General features: G+C 31.4%; 3 protein-coding genes across 5 annotated transcripts in view; 1 reads left to right on the top strand and 2 right to left on the bottom strand.

The window, feature by feature from the left end:
- LOC127898670 (non-symbiotic hemoglobin 1-like) overlaps positions 1-15,357 on the bottom strand; it is a 55,050-nt gene that overhangs the window by 365 nt on the left and 39,328 nt on the right. The window contains exons 2-6 of one of the 3 annotated variants that reach the window (XM_052432026.1): positions 971-1,008; positions 743-898; positions 530-656; positions 314-428; positions 69-185 (exon numbers count right to left, since the gene is read on the bottom strand). In XM_052432026.1, coding sequence (XP_052287986.1) covers positions 69-185; positions 314-428; positions 530-656; positions 743-898; positions 971-986 — 531 coding nt within the window. In that variant the 5' untranslated portion in view covers positions 987-1,008. The remainder of the gene's footprint in view (positions 1-68; positions 186-313; positions 429-529; positions 657-742; positions 899-970; positions 1,009-15,357) is intronic. The other 2 variants (XM_052432027.1, XM_052432028.1) reach the window with 2 other exon arrangements.
- Positions 1,929-4,969, bottom strand: LOC127899102 (plastid division protein PDV2-like). Its single transcript, XM_052432055.1, has 3 exons — positions 4,946-4,969; positions 4,196-4,498; positions 1,929-2,685 (listed from the first exon to the last, which is right to left on the bottom strand). The coding sequence occupies exons 1-3, from the start codon at positions 4,967-4,969 to the stop codon at positions 2,023-2,025; spliced, it is 990 nt and encodes a 329-aa protein (XP_052288015.1). The 3' UTR covers positions 1,929-2,022.
- LOC112498383 (uncharacterized) lies at positions 6,976-7,648 on the top strand. Its single transcript, XM_052432032.1, has one exon. It carries the CDS (start codon positions 7,067-7,069, stop codon positions 7,598-7,600), a length of 534 nt encoding a protein of 177 aa, XP_052287992.1. The 5' UTR covers positions 6,976-7,066; the 3' UTR covers positions 7,601-7,648.

Raw genomic sequence — 15,357 nt, 5'->3', positions numbered from 1 at the left:
CACAGCCTATCAAGTAATGAAGTAAACATGCGAAAGAAGAACCATACGAGGCTTAATGATCGAATTACCTCAAAATGTTCATCAGCAACTCCGTATTTGAAATGGGTAGCTCCCAAGTCTTTTAGATTGGACTCTCTCACTGTAACTTTGCCAGCCTTTCTAAGTTGCACTGCCGATTCACACGTCTGCAAATTATAAAAGAATCTATCAATATTCAGTAATCTTTTCTACAGAGAGACCCCATCACGTTTTGTTTTAGCATTCAATTTTCTAACTATTTGAGGAGGACAATCAAGAAAAGATCAAAACTGACCATAACAAAGACAGTCGTGGCATGGGGCTTTAGTTTCGGATTCTGCTCCACAGGAATATCTGAATCTTTGAGAAAAGTGAACAGCTTCTTTGCTGATGGTGCAATCTCAAAGATCCTGAAAAATGTTTTTAGTCCCCTATTAGAAGGTTGATCCATTTCTTAAGAACATCACTTATGATTACTAAAATATAGTAGGAAGGAAGGTGTTGTGATGACCTCAAGAAGAACTTAAGAGCAAGTTCCCCAGAATTTTTTTTCATGGCATTCCAAGATTTGACCACTAGAGCCTCTTGCTCTTCTGTAAAAGCAGTCACGTTGAAGCTTCCGCTGTTCCTCCTCACACCTTTGTGAATTCATAATGATAATTAAGGGGAAAATAATGGCTGAAAAAAGATCAAAAGAATAAACACAGAAGAAAGAAAAACATACTTCTGATTGATTTTGGAGCTGTGCAAAAAAGACCCTTCAATGATCCATCCCTCATCTTCCATGAGAGATTCACGTATTGTTGATGCCTAACTCTTGACGTTGAGGTTGCAAAAATCTTACTCAAATCCCTTGTATCACACTTGTAGATGACAGAATCTGAAGTAAGAAAGTTCGTAATTAGCAAAAGATCAAACATAATTTAGAAGAAATAGAAACAATGAAACTTGCCATTTGAGAGTAGCATGGTTGTAGCTTTTGAAGCAACACTATGAATGGCCACAAGATGCAGAGCAGAAAATTGAGGGAGACTATATAATAATGATCACAGGGTTCTTTTATATTGGAATAGTTTTAAAGCACTACGAGATGTCGCTTCACCAGTCGACTTCACTTGGTGAAGCAACTTTAGCCACATGGCTACATATGAAAACGAAGGGACATTAAATTAATTAACCTTTCAAGCTTTGACAGAGCCAACCATTGCTTATATTATAAATGAGTGTGTATAACTGTGCATGCATATATATATTATTTATTATCTGAAAATTGAAAACAATGGGCTTGCGGGCAGAAAACAAATACTGCCGTATTGGACAAGTCCATTGCACCGACGATCATCCAAAACTATGATGAGCAAACTCCTATGTTACATTCAATGTACCATACATAATCTACAAGAACCACATAAATTGTGGAACCCATATAATTGTGTGATTTTTATTGATTATGTATGATACATTCAATGTAACATAGCAATCCATGTATTAATGTACTTCAACTGAATTTTTTATTACTCTAATTTGTGAATTAAAAATCTTTAAATTATCCTCTTTATTTTTACAAAATTCTCGAATTATTCTCATATTTGATCAAAAGCTAAAGAAAAATAAGGGTAAGTTAATAAATTTTTTTTTCTTAACAAAAATAAAGGATAAATTTAGATTTTTTTAAAAATAAAGATGATTTGAAGATAATCAGGAGAGGAGAGATAATCCAAAATTAACCCTCGGTAACACCAAGAATGAACACCAACAGACACTGATTAACATCATTTTCTTGTGCAAACTATTGACATGTAGCTTCGGACTCAACAATTCATTGATCCTTAAGATGTCAAGTCTTATCCAAATCAGTGAAGCTCTAACGAGTATTAAGGAATCAACATGACAGATACTTCTCATAAAGCTCAAGAAAATCATAGGCCGTTGGAGAGAGAAAAACTACACTAGACAATGTCAGAAAGAAATGAGATATACACATTTGGAGGATGGAATTACAAATTAACCACTCCCATAATTGATATCCGGCTTCACGGCAACTGAGTCAAATGGGATTTCAACCCTCTCCTTCACAATGCATCGTGCTTCGCCACCCTCAACAACCAGAACTTTCCCAGGTGGACATTGAACATTAAAAACTGATCTCTTCTCATCAATAACTGGTTGCCTAAAAATGCCCAAGAACTTCAATGGGGCACTTTTCTTCCCAAGATTTTGTGCAACTCCTGACATGTTTAATACGTAAACCACACCAACAAGTGGAAGCAACGTCTTGGCCAATGAACTAATAAAGTGTCCAAACCCTTTCCTTGATGTCATTGATCTAGTTTGCACTTGGTTTCTCTCAGATTCATATATATTCTTATTCCCTTCTTTCGTTAGTTCACCAGTGATCACACCATTTTGTACTGACTTGCGTGGGTAACGAAATTGCGAAAGATAGCCATTTTCTAAGGTCAGAGACTGAGGGAGGCGATTAGGATATGGAGGAAGGAGGAGATCATTGTCATGCTGAACTGTTTCCCCAGCGAAAGCAGATGCTTCATGTATGACCTCCAAGTCCTCCCCTCCGTACTCCTTGAGCTTCTCAAGTAACATCTTGCGGCTGAACTCAATCTCAGCAAGTGCAACTTCCCTGTCATAACGTTGCTGCAGCTGTAGATTCTGAGCAACAAAATGGAAACAAGATTTTCAAACCACTCTATTATCAACACAATGTGACCCAAATTATATCATCTATTAACAATCATTATGTTGAATATGCACTCTCTTCAACACTTGATAGCACCTTCTAAAACTACAGAGAGAAGTGAATGTTAATGAAAATCTTGCACAAGTAGACCTAGCATTTGAAAGCCCACCAATTAAGTGGAATAGGAATCAGCAGGGAAATGCTAGTCAAACTATTCAAAATCTTTCACAAACGGGCTGGGCAACAGAAACTACGAAAACAAGCTCATAACAAGTAATATGATGGATAATATTGGCTGTAGAAGCTCACTGACTGAGCAAGTGGAAATCTAAAAACCTAGCTTCTTAAAAGATCTGCTGAAATCATACATCATCACAAGAACTCTTTCCGATGAATATTCACACATTTTTCTTAGGTCAGCGGCTGACAGCAGATACAAACAATAGGGCCACAAGTCAGTTTGTCCCGAGGTCAGTCTTGGATAGTTGTCCTCCTTTCAGGTGTGTAGTACTAGTTTTCCCAAAGCATTATGTAGTTCAACAAACATCAACTATGGGGAGGACAACATAAAATTCCAACTTAGTATGATGTAAAAAATTTTCACCATGATCAATTAAAGTTGCTATGACTGTCTAAGTAAAAAAGAAAAGAAATTTTACATTGATGCATAACAAATATAGAAAACCAAAGGTTATCCAGTTATCCACCACGTAAGAAGCAACAATTACAAGTAATTTTGTTTGCCAAGTACAAAGTTGATACTTTTTGCAAAATATGTACAGTGCACAGCCACAGCACAGGGATGTTAAAATCGACAAATTTAGCATTTATACCACATTGAAGGCCAACAACACAAGGATATCAAGCATGGTCAAGCATCTCAAAAAAATACTCTATTGGAAGATAGAAATTAGAGTCAGAAAGTTGTATATAAGATGTTAAATTCTGAATCTAGGTTAGTCATATGTTGCACAATTCAAAATACAAGATTTTAGAAGTCATATCTAGAAAACCTAAAAAAAGTAAAAAGTAAAAGACCTTATTGTACAAATTAAAATATATTAAATGAAAGATCATTACATTTTCAGGGCAAAGAAATACGAATGATACTGCATGCAACAAAAAAACCAGTGAGAATGTCTCAAGGAAGCCAACAGAAGCAAAGGACACATTTTGCAACAACCCAATTACAGTTAATTGCAAAATTCTAAATATCTCAATATTATTTACAAGATTTACGTAGGCATAAGCAAGAGACATCATGCACCTAACAAATCACAAAGATTCACATCCCAAATTTTCAGCAATAACATCAAATACCAAAATACGAAAACACATAGTCACAAATTTCTTTATCTATTGACATAAAACACTAACTTAAAAACCAATTCTTGACACAAACAAATCAAGAAAATTGATTTACAATACTGTTGACATAAAACACTAATTTAAAGACATGGGTGTTTTTCATTTTTCACAAACCTGCAAGTTACTAAGCTGTGCCTCCAGCGATTCAAGAGCCTGATGAATACTCAAAAGCCTCTCTGATTCTTCACAATAATCTTCTTCCTCTTCTTCTCCATTAGCGACAACACCCTCTTCTTTTTCTTGCTTATCAGGAGATAAACTTGCTTTGTGGATACATTTATTGATCTTTAATCTCAGCTCTGCGGCTCTTGCCAAAACCAAGTGTATAGGAGAAGATATAAAGAATAGTAGAATACATTTTAATTGGCGTAGTGTGGATGAGTATGTTGCGCAGCAACCCGTACGATACTTAGACAACTTTTAGCACAAATTTGCTAAGTAAGGCTATCGAACTTCTCAAACTAGTCAAGTAAGAATACTTGCAAGAAAACTAGAGAGATGGGAGCAATATGGCCAAAGGGAATTTTATTACTTGAAAAGAGAATATAAGAGAACTTTATAAGGATGCTTGAGTTGTTCGGCATGTGGTGTGGTGTTTGGTGTTGAGCAAAATGGTGGGTGCCTTCTCCTATTTATAGGGGGACTTACTTAGTTCTAGAGAGTTCCGCAAGTTGCACAAGTTACCTAAAAATCTACTAGGTTGTAGAATACATAAGTGTAGAATTATTTAGATAATACAAGTTGTAGAGATGAATTCTAGAATCGAGCAGGGCTTGTTCACTTTGGCTTGTGAATTTGGACTATCCGCTTACTAAGCGCATCATGGTTCATTAATTGTATGAGGCGGCCTATTGTTGAGCGTACCCTCTTACTAAACACATCCTGCATTTGAGCGGACTTTTCTAAGCGAACTCATGCACACCAATTTAGCCTCTGTTTGTGGCAAATTTCAGCGGCCCTTAACAATAGGCATGTATAGATTTTTGTCTAATTAAATTATGAGATATAACATTGATTGGATGCTTTAGTGTTAGGTCCGGTCAACCTTTTTAAAATTGCGAGTTAATACAAAGTAAAAGTACTTAAATATCTTTTTCCCCATCCAAATTAACCATAAAATGTAATGGAAGGGGTTTTGCTGTCCTTTATTGAAAATTTGAAGGTCTCTATGACTATTTATTCAAATTATAGAGGTGTAGCTGTCATTTTCCCTTATTTATTTTTACTTAAATCTATGATCCAACCCTTCTCCCGGTTCAAAATCTTAGGTCCTTTTTAATCTTGCAGTTAAAACAATAAAACAATTCTTTTCATAATGTTTTGTCTAAAAAACATTTTACAAATTTTTTAAATATCTATAGATTGTAACTATTAAGAGAAAATTACTACGTAGATGGTGGGCATTAACTACTATTCTTTATTCCAATGTTGCAAATGTGATAACTACGGAGCATTCAGTTTTTTTTTTTTGCAAATTTCATTTTTTGTTTTCTGAATTCAGGAAACACCAAATATGCTGGACAAGCTTTGCTCCGTTTTCAACTGTTAAATTTCGTAAACAATACAATAATTTAAGTTATCAATCATATTATCATATTATGCATTATTTTTTTAAATTTATGTAATATTTATTTTAGACAATAACTACTAAAAAATGAACAACGAAATGACTTTGACGCAACGATATATGTATCCGAACATAATTAATTAATTTAGTACTTAGTCCACAAGCAATCAACTCAAGTTATCCGATGATCTTATTCAAAAAAAATAAATCAGAAGGATACCTCAAATAAAATAAAACAAAATTAAAGTGCAACAGCTTTGTCAAAAAGTGATGGAGAAATAATTAACCTTTTAGCACCGCGTGAATTGTGACTTGTAACCATTATTAATAAAATTAAAATTCCCAGTTCCTTTCACTGATTGTTACCACTTGACGAATAAAAATTAATTTTTTCATTAAAGTATCATCCTCTTGTGAGTCACGACTTTGAAACTATTGATTGCCGCAGTCATGGAATTTTTCGCTGAGTGCAGAAAAAATTATATATATATATATATATTTTTTTTTTTTTTTGAGTGGTAGATTCATCATAAATTCTTGTAAGTCTAGGTCAATGCTTTGTATCATTAACTGAAATCCAATTTTTTTTTTAAAAAAAACGCTTTCTTAAAATATATTATTTTAAAACTGGATATACTGCACACACAGAGACTCAAAACCTCTTGATTGTAATCATGGTTAAGACAAAAAAAAAAAAGAAAAAAAGAAAGAAATTTGATATACACTGTTCAATTAAGAAAATTACTACTCTTTCAAAGGCCTATCTTCTGAAAGTGGTTGAGAAGCATTATCCCACCCAATGGAGAAATTCGACGAGTAGTTTTATAATTAATTAAAGAAATTGTGGAATTTCCCGTGTCATTTTGAATGGTTTTTCACCAAAGTTATACGTTACCTTCATTTTAAATTGGTTCCTTTGAACAACAAATATACGATATTCGATTTGTACTAATAATTAATTAGTTTCTCCAGTACATATACAGACCAAAAATTTTAGCCTTAAGCGTTTAATAATCACCTTCTGCATTATCAAAACGATAAATATTAATTAAATATTCGTGGTCTTATATGTATGTTTCTTGTGTGGAACGTAACTAGCCATTAGATTGGAAACAATCAATTCTGGAAATGAAGACGAATCACGAGCATCCCCAAAGAAACGGCAGCACATAAATACTTGCTTAAAATGTTTAATTAAAAGCACGTTGTGGAAGGAATAATGTATTTTTGTTTTTTCCAATATGACCAATTGAAGGAATATAAACCAATAACTAATTAATTTTATTAATTAAATAAACCCTAAGACAAAGAAACTTGTATGTGTGTATATATATATATATATATGTCTTCTTCCTCCCTCGAGTATCTCCTCACTCTTCACAAGCTTGTGGAATAATTAAATTAAGAACAATTTATATATGGGTATTTGTAACTCATGTGAATCAACTAATGTAGCCACGGCAAAGGTGATACTCCACGATGGCAGGCTTCAAGAATTTGCATACCCAGTTAGGGTCTCACAAGTACTAGAGAAAAACCCGATGAGTTTTGTATGCAACATGGATGATATGGATTTCGATACCTTTCTTTCGGGTATTAATGGCGATGAAATGCTTCAACCGGGCCGACTATACTTTGCCTTGCCGGTGAGTTGGTTGAAGAGTCCTCTTAGAGGTGAGAAGATGGTTTCTTTGGCAGTGAAAGCAAGTTTGGCTTTGAATAAGATGAGAGGTGGCCGGGGAAAGTGTTGCGGTTGTGTGGTGAAAAAAGATGATTTTTGGTTGGATTTTAGTACTAGGGTTTTGGGTTCGAGCAGTCCGAAGATAGTAGTTGGCGGTGGTGGCGACGGTAGTGGAGGATCAACGCTAAATCGAAAGGGGCGTGGTGGAAGAGGTAGGTTTACTACAAAGTTAAACGTTATTTTTGAGGAAAAAAATGATGATCATGAGTGATAAAATTAATGATAGAGATATAAATTCTTTTACAAATTGATGTGTCGTAAAAAAATTGATATCATAATTTTGACGTGTCCATTTTATTAATTACATTAAATTTTTATATTTTTATCAACCAATATATAGGGTATCAATACATTGCTTAATTTTAAAACTTGTATTACTATGATGCATGTATTCTTAACTTTTTTTGTTTGTTTGATTTTTAAAATTTTTTAGGATTTTTTTATTATTGTTGAAATTCAAGAATTAAATATGGAATTGATTTTATGCCTTTTTTTAAGTATTGAAACTGTAGAATAAAAAGAAGCCTTATATAAAAAATTCACTTAGGGCTCCAAATACTCTAAAGCTGGTCTTGATTAGGTCGTATATGAGTTTAATGATTAGGTTTAAATTAGTTAATTGCTGTTACACAAAATTGATTTTGATCAAGAATGGAAGAAGCATATATATATATATATAGAGGGGAACTATTCCAATTCGAGACTCCCAGATTGGAATAGTGTCTAGGCTGGTGGCTGCACAAGGTGAGGTCCACATGCGGTCGACCAAAAAAATAAAAAGAAAGCCACCAACGAAATCCAACATCCCTTAGTGGATTCCGGGTCTGTGATGCAATTACTACCGTATATGTATATAGTCTTTTTCTAGTGCGAGTGCCCTCATTTTTTTTTAGCGGACATGTTAACTTGAGCGATTTAATAGAGTTAATTTTTAATACTATTAAATCACATGGTTACATTGTACTAACTCTAATAAGCCGTATTGCTTAACAATATATCCCTATTTAAAAAAAAAATTAGGGTGCCTATACCTGAGAATTATACTATATATAAGAGAGAGAGAGAGAGAGATCTATAGTGACACTCAATATAAGAATAACCTCTACACGCTCATAAAATATAATGGTCCCAATTTGCGCTAGTTATAAATAAGAATAAACTCCATATTATAATAAGTTAAAATTCGTCCACATCCCCATCTTAAAGACTTTGCCTTCACATATTAATAATTATCTATGTATTATAAAATTTATATGCTATGTTGCATTAAATGATTAAGATGAAATAAAGTATTTTTATAAAGCTAGTTGGGACAAAGATTCATTCTTAAGATTTGTTATCAAATCATCGTATAATATTTATAGAATTTACGTTAATAGAAAAAGATTAAAGAGAATGCAATCGTTTAAACTTTTAATTTGATTTTGTGTATTCTCAATACCATATAAATGCATTTATTAGTTTTTTTTTAAACTATGTATATCTCTTTTGTCAATGCCTATACATGAGATTTGACATGCTTCTAGAGATGGCAATGGGGAGGGCAGGGGAGGGGACCAATCTCCCCGTACCCATCCCCGATATTTTGCGTATGTCCCCATCCCCTCATCGTCCCCGTCAGAATTACTTGAGAGAATCATCATCCCCTCCTCGAATAATAACAGGGGATCCCCAAGGGTCCCCGATCCTCGAATAACTAATACATTTTTTGTTTTCGATTTTGAGTTAATCATATTAAAAATAGAAGTAAAGTTTGAAATATATCTTACATTAATATCCATTACAAGTCACATACATTAAATTAGTAAGTAACGCAGCATGGAAGAGATACAAACTTCTTTTACAAACTATCGTGAATAAATTAATAGTCAAATACAAAATCATTACAAATAAAATCGAATTTAGATTCAAAATTAACTTTTTCAATGGTGGCGTGGGCACTTAATAAATGTGGACTAATCCATTTACAGCACAATAGTTAAGTCGGAGCAATTAAGAGCAAATATTAGATTAGATTAGATTAAATTAAATTAGATATTAAAATTGTGATTCGATGTGGGCAATTATAACATCTAAAAATAAATAAATAAATATATTTAAGTTTAAAACATTTAATGAATATTAAAATAAAAACAAATTTTTTGGGCTAATAGAATTTACCCAGTTTTTTTAATGTTTTAAATAAAAATTTAGGACTTTAATTAGTTAATTAGGCCTAAAAGTTTAATAATATAAATATTTTGATATTTTTTATTTTTACCAATATTTATAATTTTATAATTCAAATTTTATTATTTATTTACTAGTAATTTTAAAAAATAAAATTAAAATTAAAAATTAAAATGGGGAAATGGGTAGGGGATGGGGATTCCACCTCATCCCCGTCCCCTCCTCGAATAAGAAATTGGGTAAAAAAATTTCTCCGTCCCTTCCCCGAATAAGAAATTGAGTATGAAATTATCCTTATACCCTCCTCGAATGGGGAAAATCCCTGAGGATACCCGTTTCCGTGGAGATTTTTACCATCCCTACATGCTTAATTAATTAATTATTAATATAGTGCATATTTTACTTTTATATCACTTACAAATTAAAGATTACTAAGTCAAAATAATAAATTTTTATAACTATATCTCTATTAAATTATAATGTCCGCCTATTAATAAAATTAGTTTGGTCCTAACATTATATTTATAAAATTCTTTTTACTGTATACACCGCGGCGCGCGGTGTCATTCATTCTCTTTTATAAAGGAAAGAGCATTTGTAATTTCCTTTATGCAATGGAAAAAAAAAAGGGTACGAAGCTGGAAAAGCAAAAAAAAAGTGAAAAGTTGAATGCCGTGTAAATCGTGGAATATTAAAGCTTGACGCCAAGACGAGAAGTGATTGACTGAACAATGATTGACTAATAGGAATTCAAATTCAATAAAGTGCATTGGCAAACCCATTGAGATTTTTGTCATTCTTAAATAATAAGGTTTAGATGGATGCAATAATATAAATTTAATATATAATCGTATTCTAATTTAATAGAATGAGTAGTTATAGCTATTATATTCTAAATCGTTAGTAGAAATGATTTATTATTATTTAATAAATTTGAATTGAATTTTTTTTACGTTATATACTTCCTTAAGGAAAAGGTAAGTTTAAAATGAAATTAAAAGAAAAATATAATCCCATTATATGGAATCTGAATTAGAATGAGACATTCAATAAGATGTCAAATATTGTTTTTTAGGAGTGGGGAGGAATGTATATATACATGCATATGTGCGTGTGTGTTCTAATTTGAGAGTCCCAGATTGGAATAGTATCCGGGACAAATGCTAGCGGCCTCTGGATTTAAATCTAAATGCCACCAATGGCTGTTCATGATGGGCACCGCCATGTCTAGCCACAGCACAAAGAAAAAAAAAGGAAGCCACCAGGTTTCTCGGGCAGTGATGCAATCTGGGACCCTTGGATTAGATCACTCTCTCTCTCTCTCTCTCTCTCTCTCTCTCTCTCTCTCTCTCTCTCTCTCTCTATATATATATATATATATATATATATGCGGATGTAAAAATATGAATTTCGCACAAATTCATTATTACACCATAAATTATGTCGTGAATCTATACGAAATTTACATTTATGTATTCACACATGAGAATTATTAGATATTTAAGATACTTTTAAGTATTTAGTATATTGGAAGCAATTATACAACCAACTAATATATTTTATAATACGTGTAATTAAATTTAACATATCTAGTATTTGTATAACTGTCTTTTTAAACAAATATGCACATGATAGAAAATCATTTAATTATTTAATGACTGGTACCTTTAATATATTTTATTATATGCTCTTGGGGAGGGTTGTTTGCATTGAACCTTAATTATCTTTATCAATAATGGATTATGCTTTTTGTTTCCCCTTTTTGTTCCCCAACAAGAACAAATGAATATACCCTTAAATGGAAAATCCCATAGCTAGGGGTAAAGTCTTAGTCCAGCTTTTGACCGGTATTTTCCATCAAAGTTAAATTGGCTTTGGCCGATTGGCCCATCGACCACTCGCATGCGTTAAACACAGTGAAAGTGATTTTGTTACCAATGATATGAAAAAGTTTAAAAAGAAGAAAAGGAATGAAAGCTCCGGTAGCACTAGCAATAATTGATCAAAACGCAGGTCTTGTTAAGAGTCTTCCCACCAAAGAAAAATAAATGTGAAAGATACGATCATTCACAAGAAGCTGCAAATTTTTAATTACTTAAGTTCCCTGTATTCACCTCGATGCTTTCCCAGCGAGGCCGCAACAAAACAATAATATAAGGCCACGGCTACGCAACGCGTGTGAGAAATTTCCATCCTTTTGCCCAGTGAATTCTTTTTTCCTCCATTTTCGATAATTACTTGAAATAATATTAATTAAATGCGTAGAGATTCGTTAAGTTTTTGTAATTTTAACATTATTGTAATTTTAACATTATACATGTGTCACTCTGTTGGATATTAATTTTTTCTCCGGTTTCATTGCCACAAAGTTGGGAGTTATGAGTCCCATGAGCATGACATGCTTTATATAAATTAATTCTCCATTTCATTCAGGCTGTGTTTACTTTTTAGAGTAGAAATGAGGAGTGTGGATTCCTCCAACTCTAGTATTTATTTCAACAAATTAACTCCGAATTAAGAATTTCACTCCGTGGGCCCCATTCATTTTTAGAGTGGGGAGTAGGAGTGGGACTCCCATGGGTCATGGGGATTGGGAGTGGAAATCCACTCCCACCTCTCTATTTTCTACATTTTTTAATTTAATTTAACTTAATTTAATATTTTATATTTAATAAAATAAAATAAATAGTATTATATTTATTTGAATAATATTATTATATTTATTTTTAAAATAATAGTACTATATTGATTTGATTTAATAATTAATAATAATAAATAGTTTATTCTATGAAAATATTAATTTTGTGCTAAATAATATTATATTATTAGTTTATATAATAAATTTAATATAATTATATTAAATAAAATAAAATAATGTTTCATTTTATATTTACCCTCTTTTTATTAAATTTACTATAATTATATTTAATAAATATTTAAATAATATTATATTTATTTAAATAATAATATTATATTTAACTAAATAATAATTTGGTTTGATTCTAAGTCTAAATTACTTTAAAATAATATTATTATATTAATAGAGAATTAATAATATTACTATAAACCATCTTTATTTGAAAATATAATATTATTATATTTATTTTAAAATATTAGTGTTATATTTATTTAATATTAATAATTAATACTAATAAATAGTTTATTCTAAGAAATATTAATTTCATACTATGTTAATAGTAAAAATATTTTATTTATATTGCCCTTATCAATAATTTTTAATTTATATAATTAAAATTAAAATTAATAAAATTTTATGATGTTCATAATTAAGAATATTAATAATTATTATAAATTTTCAAATATAATAAAATAAATGTTTATTCATTAAATATGTTTTTTATTAACTTTGTAATTAAAAACTATAATTCTTTAAATAAGGATAAAATTATAATTTGAAACTATTTACTCCAAATCCAAGACAAAATAAACACATAAATTGAATTCTGATCTCTATTCGATGCTTCCATTTCAGTGTAAGTAAACAACTTACTCCCACTCCCACTCCACACTCTCAATCCTAAGATTCCCACTCCAATCCAAAAAGTAAACGCTACCTCAGATTAGGCATGTCCGTTGAAAAATACAGTGAGAATGTATGTTTTATTCCTGATAAATATCATATTTATTATTTATAATCTTATTAAATATTTAATTATCTGCTTTATCTCTCCCTTTAATAAATAACATATAAAGTTCACATTTTTTGTTCCTTTTTTTGTGTATTAAATCATATAGTATTCGAAGACCACATTGAGTCCCGACTAATCTAGAGTCGAGGCGGGTAGAACCACTAGAGCGGCTTTTTGTTCATTTATTATTCCACCTTCTTCAAAGGATTTTATGACATTTCTAAGCAGTTTGGTGTCAAAATTAAAGTGAAGATGAAAAAGACTAGTCTTATGTAATTATCTAAAGAGCATTAACATTTTTCATTTTTTTGCCAACCTCAATGACTTGTGTCAAATTTTAATTTATAATTTTAATAAAATATCTCATCTTGAATGATTGTTTTGTCCTAATTTTTATAATTATTTTCATTATCACTTAATGAGAGAGATGAAATAAGTAAATAAAAATTTAGTATGGATATAAGTGATAAATATGATATCTATAAAAAAAAATCAAACAGGCATTCTCCCAAAAATAAATATAAGATCTTGAAGCTGCAGCTAAACACTTAATGAAGTAGTGATTACAAATTGAATAGCGTGTGTGAACAAACGAAAATAAGCCACACAAACAGATATTTTAGATTCCATATTCTTCAAATGTTAGAATTTCTGGTTGATCCTGTTGGGTAACTAATATGCCCCACTGATGACTCTGTAATCACCACCTAGAACAAATTTGTGATCCACATTGATCTCAATTAGATCTTAATGAATTAAAGAATATATTATTATATAATTCTTGTGCATGCATATATCATATATTTATATCTTTAGTTTCCTTAGCCGGCCGCTGGCCACCCATATGCTGCTAGGTGTTGAAAATTCTTGTACAAAAATAACAAAAAACTAAAATAGAAAGTGCTAAAAAAAATATTATTCTGCTAGGGATTTAATTTAGAAATTACTGTTGGAAAGTCAATCTCATTCACTTCAAAAAGTTATCCTTAGACAAAGAACTTTTTTGCTTTTGCTTTTTTCTGCTTATATATATATGTCACCATTCTCTCTAGTTTCTTCTATAACAAAGCCATAACCTACCATTCTAATCAAATTCTTTCAGTCTCTTTCTCTCAAAACTACAAATAGACAACACATTAGTACAAAAATAAAAGAATGGGCAATTGTGCAGCTCCTCAATACAAAAACAATGGTGTCAATTATCTAAATTGGCCAGCCACAGCAAAAATTATTCACTTAGATGGAAGGATGCAAGAATTCAAGCAACCCACCAAAGCCAAAAGAATTCTTTTTGAGAATCCAAATTGCTTTATTTGTAGCTCAGAATCAATGTTCATCGGCTCCCAAGTGCCCCCTTTGCCGGAAGATGAAGAACTTCAAGTGGGTCAAATTTACTTTCTCATGCCGCTATCAAAGTTGCAAGCAACATTAACGCTTCAGGAGTTATGTTCACTAGCTATAAAGGCAAGTTCAGCAATTTCTCATGCGACCGGCAAGAATGGTTTAAAGTATCCGGCGGCCACAAGTAACGGCTTCTGTGAAGTTCCGATAGAATTTCAGGCTCCGGCGAGGCAGAATGATCGGCGAATTGAGTATTGACTTTTAGGTTTGGCAAAACGGTTGAAATGGACCACAGAGAAACGTGTGCTGTCCATATATGTTGTTATTAATTATACTTTATAAAGTATCTTTTGAAATTGTAGGTAAGAAAATAGCGAAAAAAGCCGACTTAAGCTTAATTAAATTCTAAGAGTTAGCTAGCCTTGTGTTCGCACTATGTATACACAACAGGGTTGTCAAAGGTTTTGGAAATAAGGATGATAATAGATAGTGAGGCTTTTCTTTTTTTTTTTGTTCTTCATTTTTTTTTTATATTTGCGCTTCATGATCACATATAACTATTCAAAATGGGCAAAATTCTTATTCTATGTATATTTATTAAATTTCAAAATCCAAATGATATGCATCTTTAGCATAATCCAAACTCCAGTGATTAATTATATAATTCACTCAATATGTAGCCTTATTATTACAGTATTATTAAATATTAACACAAACAATTATTTTTATTCTATGATGTTAAGGATTCAATTACATTAAATAACAGGATAAAATATGCATATAAAAGAACTAAGAAATTTCCTCCGTT

Source organism: Citrus sinensis, chromosome 8, assembly GCF_022201045.2.
Source record: "Citrus sinensis cultivar Valencia sweet orange chromosome 8, DVS_A1.0, whole genome shotgun sequence".
Lineage (NCBI taxonomy): Eukaryota > Viridiplantae > Streptophyta > Magnoliopsida > Sapindales > Rutaceae > Citrus > Citrus sinensis.
Note: the sequence above shows the minus strand (reverse complement) of the source record. Positions and strands in the feature narration are given on the sequence as shown.

What these genes read in the sequence shown, in the direction of transcription:
- LOC127899102 (XM_052432055.1), bottom strand. Translation starts at nt 4,969, where the DNA reads ATGCAGGATGTGTTTAGTAAGAGG. An exon ending in AGGATGTGTTTAGTAAGAGG is followed by an intron (nt 4,499 to 4,945) that starts GTACGCTCAACA and finishes TTGTGCTAAAAG; the next exon opens with TTGTCTAAGTATCGTACGGG. An exon ending in CACAGCTTAGTAACTTGCAG is followed by an intron (nt 2,686 to 4,195) that starts GTTTGTGAAAAA and finishes TTTGTTGCTCAG; the next exon opens with AATCTACAGCTGCAGCAACG.
- LOC112498383 (XM_052432032.1), top strand. Translation starts at nt 7,067, where the DNA reads ATGGGTATTTGTAACTCATGTGAATCAACTAATGTAGCCACGGCAAAG.